At 34.3% G+C, this 14,049-nt stretch overlaps 1 protein-coding gene across 1 annotated transcript; it reads right to left on the bottom strand.

Moving 5' to 3' along the window:
- Positions 1 to 11,806: 11,806 nt before the first annotated feature.
- On the bottom strand, positions 11,807 to 12,454 carry LOC107061618 (uncharacterized). The gene has a single exon (XM_015311203.1). It carries the CDS (start codon positions 12,452 to 12,454, stop codon positions 11,807 to 11,809), a length of 648 nt encoding a protein of 215 aa, XP_015166689.1.
- Positions 12,455 to 14,049: the final 1,595 nt, after the last annotated feature.

Below are 14,049 nucleotides of genomic sequence, written 5' to 3'. Positions count from 1 at the left end.
TTCTTTTGTCATTTTTCATCTAAAGGACGAAAGGTTGTTTAACCATTACAATTCCATTTTTCACACTTTACTTTTTTTTGTGTGGCCTTTCTTAGCTTGCTCACAAAGCTATTAACAAAGTGAGATGCCTCACTTCTAGTTATTTTGCATGTTGTACAAAGAAGATATTTAAGAAATAATGTGTTTCACGATGTAAGAGAAGGAGTACATCTCAAGGTACAAGCATTGAGTGTTCAAAATTTCTTTATCTTTGTGATTTATAATTTCTTATCTTAACTCATAATATGTTTTGCATAATAAGTTGTCACTCAAGCTAAATTTAAGAAAAGTAAGAGATACTCTACCCAAAAACACAATTGTACCTATTGAAAATATCAAGTCGATCACTATTTCAGGGTCATCTTGACTGAATGCTGACCGTGGTCAATTCAAAACTTTAGAAAACAAAAAATCTATAAAAGATCCAAAATATGACTGAAAGACTAGAGAATCATATCGAACCTCCAATTAAGCCATGAATAACCCTCCAAATCTAGTGGAATCATTAAACTTTTGATTTAACCTTGCAATCTCAAATATTGACATTGGTCAAATTTTCCAAATTTTCAACTTTTAAAACTGAAATACATTCTCAAAATGTATCCGATCACCTCGAGAATTGCGTCACCCATCCCCAATTCATAAACAGCTAAGATGGTTAAATAGGGGAAAAGAAGCCAAAAAAAAAAAAAACCTTGACCATCACGTATTGTTTCTCTTATATATGTTGTTTCACTTTTGTTTAAATACTAGAAAAGGGAAGCCGTGCTTTGCACAAGTCCAATCATTATTATTTGAAATTCGTAATGTTTATTTGTGGTATTTTTAATTTTTTAAATTCAATTATATTTATTTTTTATAGATATAATATTAACGATCTAACATTAATATTCGAAATAAAAGGTAATTTATAGATAAAAATGGGCAAATAAATAAAAAAATTAAATTTATAACATCGTAGATATTTGTTACACTTAATTAAGTAGTACTTATTTAATTTGTTTTTTATAGTAAAAATTCATTTATGTAGATAGGTTTTCTTATAATAATAAAATATTTTTATGTAAACTAAAAGATGAAATAAATAAATTATGAATATGAAATATATTTACGTAATACGAAATGTGAAAAGCTTCAAATGAATTGAAATAAAAACAAAAAATAAAAAAATGATGTTGCCTAGGTTCAAACCCCAGACCTTGTACTTAAAAAGTCAAGCTTAAACCAATAAGTCAAGTAGCTCAATGTGAAGGTAAGCACACAACGAAAACTGACATGTTAACTGTCAGTTGTGTGCTTATTCTCCTTTCTTGTATAGTATAATAGTAATAGTTTAGTAAATTTATATGTAGTTTTAATGATGTATTAATTAAATTGATGATAGATGAATTTGTGGATCCAGTATTACAAGAACTTGTTTATGCATGATTTATTTTTTTCTATCCATTGATAACCATGGATGAAGATCCAAATAGTGACATAAATATTGATAATCAATGTCTTAGTTCTTGTATTATACCATAGGGCTTTGATTTTTGTAAAGGTAAACATTATTCCTAGCCCTTCAATAGAAAATACTTTTACAAATTATCATCAAAATTATGAGAATATTTCATAATTATCTAATGTTATTTTTAAAGAAGAGCAACCTATAACCATCACCAATATTCGTAGCAGTTCATGAATAGAACAAAATTCTTCAAAATAACTTATCAGATTACCCTTAATAAAGAAGATGACTATTCATTATCTTATTTTTTTTCATATGGGATAAAAGACTGTTTCCATGCGCTACAAGAGGAAGGAGGAACAAACAAAATTAGTATTAGTGAAGGGAGATATCAAGAAAATATTAAAGTCAATGGCTTGATTACATGCCTAATTTTATGGAGAAACAAGATGCCATTATTAATATTTCAAGTATGAGGGAGCAAGAGAACCATAAGACCAATGACATGATTCTGAATTCTCCAACAACCTATGCTAAAAATTCTTGTTTTGGAGAAATTAGAAAGGGTGTCGTCCGTGAAATCAAAGTTTACCATTGATTATCCTTTGAAAATTCAGAAAAGTACTTGGAAAGAGAAAGAAAACGTTGAATCCAATGACCCACTTATGCCAAAAAATCCATGTTCGGAAAGAGATTTCATAAAGCCAATTGATCATTCTAGTTTTCGAATAAAGAAAAAAAATCCTAGAACCAATGTGCGATGATCCTCAATCAAACAAGTGTCTTTTAAAGCACTTTCTCGATTGAGGATAAGGGCTTTGGTTCTTTTCTTTTCTTGCTTTATCAAAAAATCTAAGACGGTCAATTAGCTTTATGGAATATCTTTTCAAACATGAAAATTTTGGCATAGGTGGGTCATTGGATTTAGGGTTTTGTTGCTCATTCCAAGTACTTTTTAAAATTTTCAAAGGATGATAATGAAAAACTTTGATTTCATGGACGACTTCCATTGTAATTTTCCAAAAACTGGAATTTCGGGCATAGGTAGGTGGAAAATCATGTTATTAATCCTAAGGTTCTCTTTCTCCTCCTACTTGAATTATTAATAATGACACCTTGTTTCTCCATAAATTTAGGCATTGGGATCAAGTCATTTTAAGATTTTCTTGATTTCTCCCTTCACTAGTACTAAATTTACTTGTGCCTCCCTCCTCTACTAGCATGGTAATATTATTTTATCCCATGAAAAAGCTATAAGACAATAAGTAGTCATCATTTTTATTAAGGGTAAAATAATAAATTATCTTGAAGAATTCTTATCTATTGATGAATTGCTATTTGCTAATTAAGGATATTGATGTTGGTAATGTGTTGCTTCTTTTTAAGAATAAAATTAGGTAATTATGAAATATTTTTAGAATTTTGATTATAATTTGGAGAAGCATTTTCCATTGAAGTGTTAGGAATAATATCCGGGTTCGCATGCTTATGCTCTTGAAAAAAATCCAAATATATTCGACTAGTATACACCTTCACGAAAATGAAAACCCCATGGTTATCAATATTCATGTCACCGTTTGGAGCTTCATCCATGTTTACCAATGGATATAAAAAAAATGGATTTTTTTCTCTTTTGGTTTGCGATTTTGTAATGGTCCTTTGGGTCATTTTCTCTATTTTGTGGTATTTTCAACATTTAGAACTTTTCTGTAGTGACTCAAAGTAATGTATGACTTGCTACGACTGACAATTTGGTCACCTAGTACTTGCGACATTTGGATCACTGGAGCAACGATTACAGTGATTAAACCCCTGCTCTTACTTTGTTATTTTATTTTCCATTTGAGAGTGTTGAGAGCTATTTTCTTGTGAAATTCATTGCATTGAGGTAAGAGTAGCATGAGGGCATTGTTAAGGTCACTAATCACGCTCCTAAACCCATAAGTTATCGTTTTAATTGTTGAATTTAACTTTAAATGGATTTATTGAACTAGTTTCTTGTTGGACACAAACAAACCTAAATTGAAAAAGCTTTTTATCAATTTCACATAGATAAAGCTTTTTAGATTGCGATAGTTGAATTATATCTTATTTATTCAATATTGAATTTACCACGTACTCTAAGTCAGAAAATAGTTTGGATCTATAAAAAGCTTAAATTTAAAGATATAATATCAATCGATTTTCTATTAGATTAGATACAACAAATAAAATTGAAATGTTTTTTTTTTTATAAATGTGAATCTTTTAATGGAAATGAAGTATTTGCAAGAGATAGTTCTTTAAAGCATTAAAGAATAATTTACTAGTACATCATCAATTAAAAAAAATAAAATTAAAAGAAAGAACTTACAACTGGTGATTCGTTGATTCAATTATGAAGAATCCATGAAAAGGAAACTGCTGGAATTGAATTCCTTAAACGTCATTGCTATCAACATTCTCTGCAAAGTTGTGAATGCATTTTATGTCGGCTACATTAGGTTGAGTTGCGTTTATAATGGCTGAATGAGAGAGATTGTTCAAACATTATTTTTATTTTTATAGAAGGGGCAGGCGACTAGGGTTTTCTAAAATTTGATAAAAACATTGTTAAAATTTGGTTTGCCCCCGAATAGAGTTGATAGTTTCAGCCCATATTTATAAAATCAGCCCATTAAATTCATATTTTAATGAATTGGGTCACTTATATTTCATTTGGGCAAAAATAAACTTCGGTCTATTTTTAACATATAAAAATTTGGACAAATATAGGTAAAATATGATATCCATATATGAACTTACATTTGTAAATAGAAAAGAAATATTTTCCTTAAAAATTTTATGAAAACATTTTCAAAATTCATGCAATGGATCCCAAATCAAACCCTCACATGATCTACCTTCCCCTATTTGCTTACCTCGGCTTACCCAACTCTATTACCCTCACCCCTCTCTACCCCACCCCACTTGAGTTAGAGATCGGGTCCTGATAGAGTCGGGAGTTAGGTTCAGGATCGAGAATAACCTAATTTCTTATCTTTCTAATTCACTCTATTCTTTTAAAACTGGATATCAACATAAATGACTTTCTCTTATCACAAACCTTGTTGAAATAAACCTAGGATCTTAAGGTAGCAAGTTCCTACATGCCATTATCGGCTCAAACTCCAATTTGGGTAGCACATCATCAAGTCATCTCAATTAATACTTCATTCAGGCATTACACTTAACTCATAACATGCTTTATGCAATAAGTTGTCACTCAAGATAAACCTAAGAAAAATAAAATATAACCTACCTCGAAATTGAACCGCAAAGCCTCAAACTATGGTGTAGACCTCATTGAGGTCCATTAGAAACTGAATCAAGCGTCTATCCTACTCAGCTTTATGTGTACCATCCTTAGCTCCACAGATACATGCGCATGTGCATTGATTTTTGACAATCAGATTATTAAGTTCCTCCCACAACTTCTTTATCTTAGTGTAGCACTCATAATTTATTTTTCACGGAGAGAGATCACATGACGCCCCTTCTTCATGATCAATATTCCATTCCATCAAAAGGAACAGAAACAAGCTCTAGGTCAGGACTATCTGAGGGATGTACGTATAGAGGATTGCTGGTATCAATAGTGGTGGAGAAATTAGAGGAAGATGAATGCACATCGAGTGAAAAAGCCATTGGAGAATCAGCGGAAGTAATCAGATGAACACGAAATTGATGTTAATGGAAGACAAAAACAAACATGAACTATCGATAGAGAGCAAAAAGGATGGAAAAATAGACTTACGAACTGAAAAAATGGTTACGACTCTAATACCATGTCAAATTCAAAAATATATAGTCGAGTTCCAAGCTTTTAAGTAAGCATCAATGCCAGAAATCATGACAGGGAGAAGTAAAGTAAGCTGCTTGATTGAATAAAACTTCTCAAACTGAGATTGTATCTCTACATATGCCTTTATATATAGCATTCCTAACAATCTAACAAACTACTCCCTCCGTTTCATTTTATGTGAGGTAGTTTGACTCGGCACGAAATTTAAGAAAGAAAGGAAAACTTTTAAAACTTGTGGTCCAAAATGAATGATAGAAATTTGTGTGGCTGTAAATCATTTCATTAAGGGTAAAATAGACATTTTATAGTTAAATTGTTACTTAATATATAAATGTGTCATTCTTTTTGGGACTGACTAAAGAGAAAAGTAAGTCACATAAATTGGGACAGGGAGTAGTAACTAACTATTGCCAACTGCAACTAAGCTAACAACCACTAAAGCTATCTATCAATCTTGTAACTAATATAACCAACTATGAGTATAAAAACAATCTCAATAGTAACTTATCAGATTACTCTTAATAAAGACAATAACTACCCATCATCTTTTTTTTTTCATAGGAGAAAAGAATGTTTTCATGTTACAAGAGGAAGGAGGAACAAGCAAAATTAGCACTAGTGAAGGGAGGAATCAAGAAAACATTAAAATCAATGACTTGATCCCTATGCCTAATTTTATCGAGAAACAAGTTGACATTATTAATATTTCAAGTAGGAGGGAGCAAGAGAACCATAAAACCAATGACATGATTCTGAATTCTCCAACAAACTATGCTATAAATTCTTGTTTTGGAGAAATTAGACCATTGATCATCGTTTGAAAATTTTGAAATATACTTGGAAAGAGAAGAAAATGTTGAATCTAATGAACCACCTATGCCAAAAATTCCATGTTCGAAAAAAAGATTTCATGAAGCCTATTAATCATCCTAGTTTTTCGAATAGAGCAAAAAAAATCTACAAACCAATGTGCCAGGATCCTCAATCAAGAAAGTGACTTTTAGAGTTTTGTTGCTCTTTCCAATGTGCCAGGATCCTCAATCAAAAAAACTAAGATGATTAGTTGGCTTTATGAAATATCTTTCCAAACATGAAAATTTGGGCATAGGTGAATCATTGGATTTAGAGTTTTGTTGCTCTTTCCAAGTACATTTTAAAATTCCCAATGGATGATCAATGAAAAACTTTTATTTCATGGATGACTACCATTCTAATTTTCCAAAATTTGAAATTCCAGGCATAGGTAGTTGGAAAATCATGTCATTAATTCTAGGGTTCTCGTTCTCCCTCCTACTTGAATTATTAATAATGCCACCTTGTTTCTCCATAAATTAAGGCACATGGATTAAGTAATTGATTTTAGGATTTTCTTGATTTCTCCCTTCACTAGTACTAAATTTAATTGTTCCTCCTTCCTGTTGTAGCATGGAAACATTCTTTGTAGGAAAAAAGAGATATTCTTTAACTAGAAAACTTAGGGTTGCACAACGAAGATGAGAAAAATTCTTTGTAGAAGTGCGTAGTTTTATTGTCATTTATAGGCTTACAAATTCGGAAAGATCAAATCTATCCAAGACTCTACTTGACTAAAAAGTAGGAAAACATACTAGAAAAAGTTGCAACTAAATCAGAAAAAATAGCAACCTAACAAAGACTCTTTCAACTCGACTTATTCAACTCACATTAAAAAATCCTACGTTGCAAACATAGTAAAAAAACAGATTTGAACCAATTCTCAACATTCTTTCCTCCCATGGAAAAAATATAAGACAATGAGTAGTCATCATCTTTATTAAGGTAAAAAGATTAATTATCTTGGAAACATTTTCTATTGATGTGTTAGGCAGCTTGAAAAAATCCAAATATATTTGACTGGTCTAAACCTTTATGAAAATCAAAACCCCGTGGTATTTACAGGAATTAAGACCTTGATCATTAATATTCATGTCACCATTTGGAGATTTATCCATGTTTACCAATTGATATAAAAGAATGATTTTTTCTCTTTTGGTTTGCAATTTTGTAATGGTCCTTTGGGTCATTTTCTCTATTTTGTGGTATTTTCGGTATTTAAAACTTTCCTGTTTTGACTCTAAGTCATTTATGACTTGTTAGGACAGACAACTTGGTCACCTGATTGTACGTTTGATGTTACTTTGGTAAGTTTCTATGTTTTGGAGCAATGTTGCGATCACCGGAGTAACGATTAAAGTGATTAACTGTTCTTGCTTCATTATTTTATTTTCCGTTCGAGAGTGTTGAGAGCTATTTTCTTGTGAAATCCATTGCATTGAGCTAAGAGTACCGTGTGGGAATTGTTAAGTTCACTATTCACGCTCCTAAACATGTAAGTTCTCGTTTTAATTGTTGAATTTAGTTTAAAAATGGATTTCTTAAACTAGTTTCTTGTTTAACACAAACAAAGCTAAATTTTTTTAAAAAAATCTTCAGCTAATTTGTCAGATGTAAATGATATATACTATTTCTAATATATCTTGCCAAATGTGAATACTTAATCCTATAAAATAAAATGAATGACTCATCATAATGTTTTTAAATGTTTAAATTGGGATAGTTGAATTATATCTTATTTATTCAATGTTGAATTTAACACATACTCTAAGTCATAAAATCTTTTGGATCTTTTAAAAAAAACTTAAATTTAAAAACATAATATCAGTTGATTTTCTATTAGATTAGATACAACAACTAAAACTTTTAAAGGAAATGAAGTATTTGCAATAGCAAATCAGAAGGAGAAAGCTAAGAGACCGACATTTGATACCTTTGAGTTCTATAGAACATTATCCTATAAATATTGAGATGAGAAGGAGGTCAAAAGATGATTTTATTGAAATCTGCTAGCCATCTTAAATATATAAACTACAACTAACTTAAGCTAAACTGTAGGCCACTACTATAGGCAACTACTCCTAGGTATGCTCCACATCAGGAGACTTAGTCAATGTATAATAAAACAGTAAATGAGATAACTAAAATACTATCCTATGACTTGGTCAAAAGCAAGCTGAAACTTAAGATACGTTAATATACCCCCTCAAGTTAGGCATGGTGTAACAATACCTAACTTGGAATGACATCTAGTAAAGGCTGATTTAGGCAGTGGCTTGGTGAAGGTATCAACAAGTTGATCACAATCATGAGTATGAGAAACTTGAACTCGATTAGCTTAAACCTGGTCACAGACATATGCAAAATCGACAGCAACATGTTTCATACGAGTATGAAACACTGGGTTGTGAGATAAATAAGTAACTCCAACATTGTCACAGTAGATGGTTGGTGTCTTCAGAACGGTGACATATAATTCATGAAGTAAGTTTCACACCCTAGTAAGCTCTGCAAGTGCATTGGCGATTGATTTGTACTTGGCCTCGGTGGATGAGCGAGCCACATCATGTTGTTTTTTTGACGACCAACTGACTGGATTTGGTTCAAAGAAAAGAATGTAACCTGAAGTAGAGATTCTATCATTTGGATCACCAGCCCAGTCTGCATCAGCATCCATATACAAATTAGAGTCAGAGCTGCGAAGGATGCGAAGTCCTGAGATTACAGTGTCTTTGAGATATCGGAGAACTCATTTAACTACTTTCCAATGTCCATCAGTCGGATCATGCATACATTGTGACAATTTATTGACTGTATAAGAAATGTCAGGCAGAGTGAGTGACAAATACTGTAATTTGCCAAGGGTACGCCGGTAGCGCGTGGCCTCAGTAGGTGGAGAACCATCAGCTACTCGTAGTGGAACACTGGAACACATGGGAGTAGAAACACCTTTACAATCGTCTATATCCACTGACTAGGGTGTCGTCAATATAGAAAAACACATAAATAGTTACTGCCTGAGTCTTCCAGACAAATAAAGAGGTGTTGGATTTTGTCCTGACAAAGCCAATTTGCAGCAGATATTCCCGCAGAGCATTATACCAAACCCGTGGGGCTTGTTTGAGGCCATAAATAGCCTTCTTCAGTTTGCAAATAGGAGTCGGGAATCGAGAATTAATAAATCCTCGGGGTTGAGACATAAAAACCTCTTCATCCAATTTTCCTAGTAGGAAAGCATTATTGACATCAAGTTGGTGGATTGGCCAGTTGTGTTGCACAACTATTGATAACACTTAGCGTATGGTTGTTGGTTTGAAAATGGGACTAAATGTCTCATAAAAATCTAAGCCGGGGAGTTGCGTGAACCCTTTTATAACTAGACGAGCCTTGAAACGGTATATAGAACCATCTGCTTTTCTCTTGATCCTATACAACCATTTGTAGTAAACAACATTTTTGGATGGGTCTCGTGGTACGAGTTCCCATGTCTGATTTCTTGTTAAAGCAACACACTCCACTTTCATCGCTTGTCTCCACTCTTCATGTTTGTCGGCTTGATTGAAAATTGCAGGCGTATGATTCAATTGGGCGAGGAAAGAGAGTCTTCTTTTTGGTTTGAAGATATTATTCTGGGACCTAGTGAAAATTTTGTTTGAAGGCGGTGGGGAAATTGGCTCAGCAGGTATAGCAGGAGAGAGATCAACTGCTTGGTTTGAGGGATTGAAACTCGGATGGGATGGCAGGGGTGGAGGAGTGGGAAAGTTTCTAGTTGTGGTTTTGCGTTGCTGATATGTAAGCAATGGTTTACGTGGAGTAGTTTTATGGGAAGAAGGAGGCGGAGGAAGTTGTGAAAAAGAAGGAGATGAGAGTGGCATATTACCTTATGTTTCTGCAGCTATTAGTACTTGGCCGTTGTTGTTGGCGTGAGCATCATTGAGGCAAGAGGTGGTAGTGTTATAGTTGGACTCTACAGAGAGTGGAATAAGTGATGGAATAAAGAGAAGGGGACTTTGAGTTGTTGTTGGATTGTCCTTGTCAGATGCAACAATTTCCCAACTTAACTGGGAAATATATTTTCGTAAATGAATGAACATTTTTTAAAAAGGAAATTCATTTTCAAAAACTTGTACATCACGACTGACGAAATTTTTGGATTGAACGGGTCAAGACAAATATGAGCATGGTGAGTTTGAGAGTACCTAAATACACGTATGTGGTGGACCGGGGCTCAAGTTTATGTTTCGTATAAGGTTTAAGCCCAGGGTAACAAAGACAACCAAAAACTTTGAGGATGGTATAGTCAGGAGATCGACCAAATAATATTTGGTAGGGAGACTCATTATTCAGGATAGGAGTGGGAAGTCGGCTAATAAGGTAGACAACATACTGACAGGCAAACGACCAAAGATCAGATGGTAAGGATGCTTCATGAAGAAGGGTTTTAGCGGTTTCAAGAATGTGACAATGTCTGCGTTCAGATATGGCAACACGTTGTGGTGTGTAAGGAGGTGAAATTAAGTGTTCAATGCCATGTTTCTGAAGATAGGGCTTAAGACTTATGAACTCACCACCGCCATCTGTATAAAGTGAAGAAATTTTCTACTAAAGGATGAAACTTTGGAAATATTGATGCAACCTCACTTTTATGTTTAACGGTATACAACCAAGTATACTTGGTGTATTGGTCAACAAAAATACAGTAATATAATTTCTTGTCAAGTGACAAAACAGGGGATGGTCCCCATAAATCACTAAAGATAATTTGTAGAGGAGTATGACTAGATAAAGTGAGTCGTTGAAATGGCAAACGATGCGATTTATTAGAAGAACAAGCATTACAAAGCTTAAACTTTTCTTTTCTAGCAACAACGGGTAAAGAAAACTTCTGCAGAATAAAATGTAAAATCCTAAAGTGGGGATGACCCAATCGACAGTGCCAGAGTTGAAATGGGGTTTGTGTGGAAGCAAGGTGAACAGATGGTGTCTTGGATTGTAGATGAGGCCACTCATACAACCCATTTTTATTTCGGCCTTGTACCAGCGGCTTCAGAGTATGCAAATCCTTCACAACAAAAGTAAAAGGAAATAATTCAATAGATGTGAGGTTATCTCGGCAAAACTTAGCAACAAATAAGATTCTTTTTTATGGATGGAGCACACAGTGTGTCAAGAAGCTTAAAAGCAGTTTTGGATGCTTGAATTATAGTTGAACCAGTATGAGTAATAGGAATAGTTTTACCGTCACACATAGAGATTTCTTTAGTTCCAGTATACTCTTGAAGGTTGTGAGGTTCAGAAGTCACATGGTGAGTTGCTCCAGAGTCGAGAACCCAAGAGTTTCCAGATGATTGCTGTCCAGATGCAAAGTGAGCCTTAGCTTCAAAATGATTGTGTGACTTAGAGTTACAAACATCAGCCGTGTGATCAAACTTTTGGCACAATTGACATTTGACAGATTGCTTGGATGGTTTCCTGTTTTGCTGATTGTTGGAATTCCATTCGCGAGACTGCGATGCTTTCCATGGTTGATTGTTAAAGTGAGTCTTGTTCCCATTGAATTGTGGAGGCGTGTGGGACTTCTGGGCAACCACAACTATGATCATAGAGGATGGTTTTTCCTGATATTGATGTTTTAGGAACAACTAATGATCTGTGAGCTTGTGAAGTAATTCTTCAAAGCTTAAAGAAGAGTCTCGTGCGCGTATTGCAGCAGAGATTTCACAGTACTCAGGTTCAAGGCCACTTAGAATTTTGACAATAAGTTCATCGTCATTGACGGGTGAACCAGCAACTTTGAAAGCATCTGAAAGAGAACGAACTTCCTGTAAGTATTCTGCAATGGTTTTGGAAGCCTTCTTGGTATTTTGCAACTGATCTCGCAGGCTAAAGATGCGAGTATGGCTTTTGTTGGCGTACGTTGTGTGAAGGAGTTCCCATGCTTTGTTAGCAGATGGTGCTGCTGCAACAGTTAGAGTAATTGTCGAATCGACAGATGCCATCATTGCTTGTTGGATTAGTTGATCTTGAGAGAACCAAATCTGATACTTGGAATTTGCTACAATGAGATCGTTTTGGGTAATAATAGGTGATGGAGCAGTTGTGGTTCCATTAAGATGTCCCATGAGTTGATGTCCATTTAGTAGCATTATAAGTTGTGCTTTCCAAATGGAGAAATTGAGGTTACCATGTAGTTTAATAGGTAACTGAGCAACCGGGATAAATTGTACCACATGAGTGGTGGCAGAAACTGCAGAGCTGCTGGCAGTAGTAGCATCAGTAATTGGAGCCATATATAAGAAAGCTTAATGGCAACAAAATGGATCTAACTCGGTGGAGCTTATGGAGGCTCGGATACCATATAAATATTGAGATTAGAAGGAGGTCAAATTATGATTTTATTGAAATTTGCCAGCCATCTTAAATACATAAACTACAACTAACTTAAGCTAAACTGTAGGCCACTTGGCCTACTGTAGGTAACTACTCCTAGATATGCTCCACATCAGGAGACTTAGTCAATGTATAATAAAACAATAAATGAGATAAATAAAATACTATCCTATGACTTGGTCAAAAGCAAGCTGAAACTTAAGATACGTTAATATATCCGACCCCACCTTTCCTTAGCGGTTCAAAATTTCGTATCTTTCTAATTCAGTCTATTCTTTTAGAAATGTATATTAACGTAAATGACTTTCTTTTATCACAAGACTTGTTGAAATAAACCCAGAATAATAAGGAACTGGGTTCCTTAAGTTGCACGCCATTATCGGCTCAAACCAATTTGGCTAGTACATCAAGTCATCTCAATTAATACTTCATTACACTTAACTCATAATATGATTTACACAATTATTAAGTTGTCAGTCAACAAAAACAAAGCATAATTATCTGTACAATAGATCATAAACAACATTTGTATCTATTAAAAATATCGAATTACTATTCCAGGGTCATCTGACTGAATGTTACTGATGTACCATGAGTTTACAGTACTATTGATACGTTTCACCTAGGATTTGTGAATGTCTAAGGCATTTTTGTGTTAGTTTTATGTGTTTTTTTTTATAATTTCAAGAAATAAACTCAGGCGTGAAAAGATGAAGATGTAGCTGGGGCAAGTGCTGAAAAGAGTCACCTACGGAGGAACTTACGAACTGTAGGATGAGTGACGCCCCGCAGATAAGGGTCGTGGGATGACCAGGCATGGCAAGTTTGAAGCTCATGGAGATCTGCCCAAGTATGGAACCACGGTGGGGATTGACGGATTGTCGAATGACTTACGGTCCGTCCTGCAGCTCCGTAGAAGTGATCAGAGGAGTGGTTCCAGTACCTGAGTTGAAATAATCTAAGTATCGAGCGACGAAGGTGACTGACGGTCCGTCGTCTCACTGATAGACCGTGCTGCTGGTTCGTGGAAGCTGACTGAGAGAGGTGGATTTGTGAAGATTTCAAATAGGCTAAGTATAGAGCCATGGAAGAGACCTATGGACCGTCATTCGACTTACGGACCGTAGGTCAGCCTCGTGGAATGGAGACGCGTCCTGCAATTTTATTTCTTTATTTTGTTTCCCTTTTATTTTAGGATTTGCTTTCTATAAATAGGGTATGTAAACCTCATTTTTGGGGGTTAGATTTTATTACTTTTGTTCTAGTTCTTGACTTGGGATATTAACTTGCAACTTTAGCAATTCTTAATTTCCTAAGTTCGTTTTGAAGATTTTGGTGTTGCAATTCAAGTTGAATTTTTGGGTTTATTATTCTTCTTACGTAAATTCATAATTCTTTCAGCTAAAACAATGAATTGTGTACATATGATTATGGGTAGCTAAACTGCACAACTAGGGTTGTGGGAACCATGAACGATTAACAAAGTATGAATAGT

Source organism: Solanum tuberosum, unplaced genomic scaffold, assembly GCF_000226075.1.
Source record: "Solanum tuberosum cultivar DM 1-3 516 R44 unplaced genomic scaffold, SolTub_3.0 scf00151, whole genome shotgun sequence".
Taxonomy (NCBI): Eukaryota; Viridiplantae; Streptophyta; class Magnoliopsida; order Solanales; family Solanaceae; genus Solanum; species Solanum tuberosum.
Note: the sequence above shows the minus strand (reverse complement) of the source record. Positions and strands in the feature narration are given on the sequence as shown.

Bases quoted from the DNA above. Each gene is read 5' to 3' on its own strand.
- LOC107061618 (XM_015311203.1), bottom strand. From the start codon at position 12,454: ATGGCTCCAATTACTGATGCTACTACTGCCAGCAGCTCTGCAGTTTCT.